The sequence below is a fragment of the Xyrauchen texanus genome, chromosome 30 (genome assembly GCF_025860055.1).
Source record: "Xyrauchen texanus isolate HMW12.3.18 chromosome 30, RBS_HiC_50CHRs, whole genome shotgun sequence".
Taxonomy (NCBI): domain Eukaryota; kingdom Metazoa; phylum Chordata; class Actinopteri; order Cypriniformes; family Catostomidae; genus Xyrauchen; species Xyrauchen texanus.
This window is the reverse complement of record NC_068305.1, coordinates 14,163,929-14,171,237: the sequence shown is the minus strand read 5'-3', so window position 1 is coordinate 14,171,237 and position 7,309 is coordinate 14,163,929. Positions and strand designations below refer to the sequence as shown.

General features: G+C 37.9%; 1 protein-coding gene across 1 annotated transcript; it reads left to right on the top strand.

Moving 5' to 3' along the window:
* On the top strand, positions 1-6,875 carry prdx6 (peroxiredoxin 6). Its single transcript, XM_052098224.1, has 5 exons — positions 1-152; positions 2,489-2,645; positions 5,598-5,744; positions 6,173-6,319; positions 6,536-6,875. The coding sequence occupies exons 1-5, from the start codon at positions 61-63 to the stop codon at positions 6,659-6,661; spliced, it is 669 nt and encodes a 222-aa protein (XP_051954184.1). The 5' UTR covers positions 1-60; the 3' UTR covers positions 6,662-6,875.
* The last annotated feature ends 434 nt before the right edge of the window (positions 6,876-7,309 follow it).

Genomic DNA, 7,309 nt, shown 5'->3' with positions numbered 1-7,309 from the left:
CTTCCTGCTACATAAGTTTATCTTCCATGGTTACATGTGGCAACAAGATTGACTGCAGACATGCCAGGAATTCTGTTGGGAGACGTGTTCCCTGACTTTGAAGCAGAGACTACGATCGGGAAGATCAAATTTCATGAATTCTTGGGAAATTCGTAAGTAGCAGAATATATTAATTAATATATTGAGAGTGTATGCCCAGCTGGGCATGATAGTTCATATTTAATGCGGTGTAATAGCCCACGCCTTTATAAAGACAGTCACGAATTAATCAGGTGATTGATGTGCAGCCTAAATATCACCTGAGCAATATCAATACATTACTGCATCAAGCTTTGAAATGCCATATAGACTCCCCATACACAGTGATACATGTCCCCCTCCAGCGTTGTACGTCATTATTGACGTCGCTTTACAAATCAGTCAAGTTCAAATAGTTTTAGAAGTAGAAATTTTCATTCAAAATGTTTTCGTTTTCTTTAAAGAAAGTCCATAGGACAGAATCATCGATATCACGTTAAGTTTTCACGAGGCCAAGTAATCTGCTGTCACGAGGGCTTTTGTCTATTGTTATGCGAGTGTTGGCACAAATCTTGTTTTTATTGCATGAGATGACATAAGCAGCACATGTATGCACTCCGTATGATTACACAAAACAAACCGTATTATGTTATTTTTATATCTAGTATATTGTAGCAGTAACTATTGAAAAAGGATGCAATAAATCTGTATGCTCCATTTCACCAATTCATGATATGTTGACGAGTCATTGCAAGTAGCACATTTCGAAGTTTAAAGTGTTTGGAACTCACCCATATTCCTTTAAGTCTTAATAAATGAAGGTTATGGAAGATTGAACAGTTATGTAAGTTGAGATATCACACAAGGCATATCTCATGCACACTGATGCATGCACATGATGCATCATATGCACATGATGCATCATGCACTTTGATGATACAAGTGTGCCATCACATGCATATGTGTCTACAAATGTAATGGACATCCAATCTCACACACACTTTTGTGCAAGCCAGCCTGGTATATCATTCATAAGTGCATAAATTGGATAAAATCGGGTATTAGATGTTTTGAAATGTAGCCTAATATGCTAGTAAGATGGGGTCCTGACTCTCTGTGGTCATTAAAAATCCCAGGACACTTCTCGAAAAGAGTAGGGGTGTAACCCCAGTGTCCTGGCCAAAATCCCCCCATTTGCCCTAATCAATCATGGCTTCCTAATAATCCTCATCCATTAATTGGCTATATCTCTCCACTTTGTCCTCTCCACCAACAGCTGGTGTGTGTTGAGTGTAATGGTGCTCTATGGCTGCCGTCGCATCATCCAGGTGGATGCTGCACACTGGTGGTGGAGAGTCCCCTGTTCACCATGTAAAGCGCTTTGAGTGTAGTGACAGAAAAGTGCTATATAAATGTAATATTCATTCATAGTAAGGAAAATAAAGGAGTCGTTAAAGGGATAATTCACCCAAAAATGATTCACTTCCATTGTATGGACCTACAGAACTACAATATTCTTCTAGAAAATCTTAATTTGTGTTCAGCAGATAAAAGAAAGCCATACACATGGGATGGCATGAGGGTGAGTAAATGAGAGAATTTGGTGAACTCCTATGTCCTATTGACTTTTCAGAGCTGAGAGGTAAATAAATCTGGGGGGGTCAATTAACTGACTGAAAAGTTTTTTGCATCCTTGTATTCAGATTGTGTAACTGTCCTCCGTTGGCCCTAATGTATTCTCTAACAGAGAAGGGTGCCTTTCTGTGGTCTCTGTTTCAAGCCAAATAATGCAAATGGTGTGTCTCAGAGGTCCTTCCCAAGAGAAGAGATAGCAGAAGATGGAGTTGAAGCATTTAACAGATGCAAATACTTAATGTTTTTTTTTATTTCATAGGCAGGCAGAATTGAAAAGGATGATTAGCAGCATCCCTTTATCTGCATTTCCCAATTTAAGTTTTGTAAGAATGCAAAAGACTTTCAAAATCCTGTTTTTGACCGTTTTAAGTTGAGTTACCCTAAAATGTTCAAGACTTGCCATGCAGTCTGTATATACTGTGAACATGGACACCTGTGACAGATGGCAAATAAGTTTGCAACTTCATTCCATTGTGATCATTAATCGATGTGACGTCCATATAGTTTGGTGCAGATTCTTTAACTGCAGTCCTAACATCTCTGTTGGCTCTTGAATAAGAAGTGCTGCCCTATACATTTCTAGAAAACAAAACTGAAAATACACTTCACCCATACGCTCTTCAGACACTACTGTTGTATTGGCGCAACTTGCCACCTGTTGCTGTTGGAGGACAAATACTAGCATGATTTTTTTTTAGGCAGTGACCATTAATATCAATCCTTAATCTCCCCTTACCTATTGATCTTGTCCTTTTAAATGCACCTTTTTCACTCTTGAAAAGCATGCATTCTAACCTTTCTTTTTTGTTGCCCCCCATTTCTTTTATCTCTTTAGATGGGGTATCTTGTTCTCACATCCACGTGACTTCACTCCAGTATGTACGACTGAATTAGCCCGTGCTGCAAAGCTGAGTGACGAGTTTAAGAAACGTGATGTGAAGATGATCGCACTGTCCATTGACAGTGTGGAGGACCACCACAAATGGAGTCAGGTCTGCTATTATAACACGCATGCATTCACCAACTGCAACACATTCTTTTCTAGCCTAAATCTCATACACCGGCGATACTGTACATGTCTATTATGCTCATACACGCATTCCCGAGGTCACATGTGCCCTCCTTAATTCCATGCAAATGATGAATGCTGCACTTTTTAATAATCTTGTAGCTCGTTGGCCTGGAACTTTAAAAGTGGACACAAAGGGTTTCTTTGATTGGTTCAGACAAGACCACCTTACAATAATCGCAAAAGTTGAAGAATTTCTTCAGCTGACTTCAGGCCTTTCCACACCAAATGCGAGCCTTCGCCACAATTTCTTGCCGTGATTTACATTTTTCATGGAAACAATGGATTCCTAACGAGCCCTTCACACCTGGAACGAACATTCTCGCCAAATTGCTCGCCGACAAAGTGAAGCTTTTATTTCGATGAGTGTGTATACTACTTTTTTTTTTCTTCTCCCAGTGAAGAAACAGCACAGAATACAATTTGAGCTGTGAATCACGTGTCAGGAGCTGCTGCAGTTCTCAAAACCAGCCAAACAGGTGGCGCTAAAGCACCGAAAGCTGTTTTGACCACAGACATTAAAGGGGTAGTTCACAAAAAATGAAAATTCTTATTTACTCACCCTCATACCATCCCAGATGTGTATGACTTTCTTAGGACTGCCCCCTGATAGTCGACCAAAGGTTAGTCGATGAGAAGAGTCTGTTGGTCGCAGAAAAACCCCACATAAAAATTACGGTATTACTGCTGGTGGGATGCTAGGTGGTACTGTGGGGTAATTTTCATTAAGCATAGTTGGGGTTAAGCCTACACAATAAAGCAATTTTTTATTTATTTTAACAATTAAGTGCAAGTAAAATGTGTGTTCAACTCTTTGAAAGATGGTTTTACAACAGTTGTCAACATCTCTTGCAAATAACCTACTTCATCTGTGCATTATCGACCTGTTGGGTATTTCGTTGTGTCAGGAAAATGCATAATGTGTGTGAATAAATTAGTTTTGTTCCCTCCTTTCATTTTTTATATATATATTGCAATATCCAATTAATCGGCAACCCCTGGGCTGAGGGATCGGTTATTCTTGCTTTAGTGATTTTTGCATTGAAAATGTATTTATTGAAAAAATGATTACATTTTATGGATTATAAATGTAAAAATAATAATTACAATGATAATCACTGAAATATAAATCATGGTTCGAGGTGAACGTGTTTGTGTTATTTTATGTTTTAATCACTGATGTTCAGGCTGCAGAGTTGCGCTCACAATGAACTGCTGTGGAAATAAAGTGAACTGAACTCAAAGCACCTCCTGAACAGAGATCAGCAAACTGAGAGCAGCACTCATAGACGATACTGTTCTTGCAAAAAATACATACATTTAAGTCAGAAACAAAGAGTGAGAACCTTTTAGATAAGCGTGTTCCACGAGACTTCACGGCTCCCTATCAGCGTGTCATATATGTCCATAGATGCTTTTCTGTCATCGGTTCTTAATAATATAATTATTTCTTCAAGTGTGTGTCTGTATGTCTACAGGCAAATTATTTGTAATATTAATTTGGTTATAATAATAATAATAATAATAATAATAATAATAATAATAATAGTAATAATAGTATCATCATAATAGTAATAAAATGCATGGGAAAACAAACCAAATATCATCTTGGCATCGTCAAAGGCAGCAGCTATTGGCAATACCTGAGATAATCGTCTGTCGGCACAACACTAATGTGCATTTCTCTCTATGAATTAACAAAATGTTCAGACAGTCTGCTTGCCGGTTTTTCCGACACATTCAGAATCATTACCGCTTTTGCTGGTGCAGCTGTGGCTTGCTTCGTGCGTGCGCTTCAAAAAATTTATATTTTTAAGGCTCATTATTATGGTTTAGTATTTCTCTGTAATGTAGAACAGTGTTAGCAATATTACTTATAATTTTCTTTCTCAGTCCTGGAACTCCAACTATTTTCTGATGCCCCCCAAAATATATATATTTAAGTAATTTAAATTAATATCATAAACATGCGTCTAGTCGACTAATGGCTTAAATTAATGCCTGCTAGTCGACAAGGAAATTCTTTGGTCTGGTGCTTCCCTAGACTTTCTATTTCCTGCAGAACACAAATTATATTTTGGTGATTCATATTCTTCATGCATATCGACACCTATTGGGCAGAGAGGAGAATTTATAGTAAAAGGATTTAAATATTTATCGGTTTCTCACTCACACATTTCATTTAGCTTCTGAAGACATGGATTTAACCACTGGGGTTGTTTGGATTACTTTTATGCAGCATTTATGTGGATTGTAGAGCTTAAAAATTCTGGTACCATTCACTTGCATTGTACCTACAGAGCAGAGATTTTTTTTTTCTTTTCTAAAAACATATTTTTGTGTTCAGCAGAAGAAAGTTATACCCAGTTGCGATGGCATGAGTAAAAGAGGAGAATTTTAAATTTTTTTTGTGAACTATGCCTTAAACAACTGATGGCCAATCTATATGTGCAAAGTGTCTCTTTTACTTAGACTTCTTTTTTTTAGACAAACTCCTACATGCACATTTGGCTGAACTCTTGAGTTCCTGTGAATGGAGCAGACACCCAATTCTCACAGTATTTAGTTTTGTGTGATATTAGTCATTGTTTACTCCATTGCGAGAGCACGAGTGCAACATCACACTCCAAATAAGCAAAGGTTTACTGAAATAATGCTCATAGTGGTATGGACTGTATATTTTCCTTCGTTTGTGGTCTTGTTTAAGCAACGAACTGTTTCATCCATATCTAAAAATGTGACTAAATGACAAAAAAATAAAAACTTTTTGTGTTATGTGTTACTAAGTATGCTTGATCTTTCTCTCTCTCTCCCCCCACCCCCCTTTTTTATGTACTTTTATTATTCTTATTCCGATATGTTTTGATCTCTCAAGGACATTATGGCATTCAACCAAGACAAAGCATGCGGTCTATTGCCATACCCTATCATAGCAGATGACAAGAGGGAGTTATCTGTCTTATTGGGAATGCTGGACCCTGATGAGAAGGACAAATTAGGGATGCCCCTCACTGCTCGCTGTGTGAGTTTTCATTCTTTTCTTAGTATTTGCTCTTGGCAATTTTGTGCTTGTAAAGATGTGATTTTTGCTTGCAGTTCCTCAGTCACGGCCAATGCATGAAGCGAAACAAAATTGTGAAACCGTGATCTGCCTGACTACATTTCTGATAATGTTCTGCAATGTTAAACATTTCCAGAGTTGTTTTATCTAGTCTCTGTTACAACTTGCACTTTAGCCTCACAGCAGCCCTTTGTAAAAGTGTTCAGGTCCAGAAAACCACAAGAAACTGGCCAAGAGAAGACTGAACTGTATAGTATTAAAACTGCTGAACAAGAACCTCTGAAAAAGATTGGTATGGTGTTATGCAGTTAAACTACCAGCTAGAAACTAGGTGAAACTTTTAAACAATTGTATGGTTCAGTTATTTACCACCTTTTATTATATTTCAGGTGTTTGTTATTGGTCCTGATAAGAGGCTGAAGCTGTCTATTCTCTATCCGGCCACTACGGGGCGCAACTTTGATGAGATTCTCCGTGCCGTAGACTCTCTACAGTTGACTGCAGTGAAAAAGGTGGCTACACCTGTGGACTGGAAGGTAAGAATTTAATTTAAGCCTTAGCAACTATGCTAGGTGTATGGAGCCGTCAAGAGTAGATTGACTTATTTCCTTCAATGCTGCATTCAATAGGATTTCTGTTAACTTTCCTATGTGGTCAGGTGGGGAGTGGGATAAAAACTGAGCTAATGTAAATTTAACAGGACTAAATTGGATCGATGCCTTGAATAAATGTGTTTTCCCTCCCTACATAAGCCCGGTCAAGAAGTCATGGTCATCCCTTCCCTCTCAGATGAAGAGGCCAACAAGCTGTTCCCAGCTGGTTTTACAGCAAAAGAGGTGCCTTCTGGGAAGAAATACATGCGCTACACTAAACCATAACTTAAAGTAAATCTACAGAGGGGCTGTATTGTAGAAATGGCACTTACCTGACATGGACTGATGTGGTGTACACTTACTGAGGTTTGGGATAAACTGCTTGTCGCTGAGTGATGATCATGATTTTGTTAAACTGGCGAAATGACACATCACAGGCTCATTACATATAATATAATAATTGTATTGTGCCTTAAATTCAATAAAAACTTACCACTTTTATAAAGATGTTGATGACTGTTCTTTTGAGCTGAATGTGCCAATCTGAGATACCAAGAGGTTTATTTATTTTTTTTGGGCCTGCTCAGTGTAGGACTTTCTTTCTTCTGTTGAACACAAATTAAGATTTTTTTGGAGAATATATCAGCTCTGTAGGTCAATAAAATGCAAGTGAATGGTGACCAGAACTTTGAAAGGTCCAAAAAGTAAATAATTGCATCATCCACATGACTCCAGTGGTTAAATCTATATTCTTCAGAAGTGATATGATTGGTGTGGATTAGAAATGGATAAATGTTGAAGTCCTTTTTTTAATATAAATGTACTATAAATGCAGAGTAGGTAAACTAAAGAAGAACTGTTAGGAGAGAAGAGGCTTGGGAGGGCTGGTGAAGGACTTGAATACTGATCTGTTTCTCAACAACACCTATCATC

What these genes read in the sequence shown, in the direction of transcription:
- prdx6 (XM_052098224.1), top strand. Translation starts at nt 61, where the DNA reads ATGCCAGGAATTCTGTTGGGAGACGTGTTCCCTGACTTTGAAGCAGAG. An exon ending in CATGAATTCTTGGGAAATTC is followed by an intron (nt 153 to 2,488) that starts GTAAGTAGCAGA and finishes TTATCTCTTTAG; the next exon opens with ATGGGGTATCTTGTTCTCAC. An exon ending in CTACACCTGTGGACTGGAAG is followed by an intron (nt 6,320 to 6,535) that starts GTAAGAATTTAA and finishes TCCCTACATAAG; the next exon opens with CCCGGTCAAGAAGTCATGGT.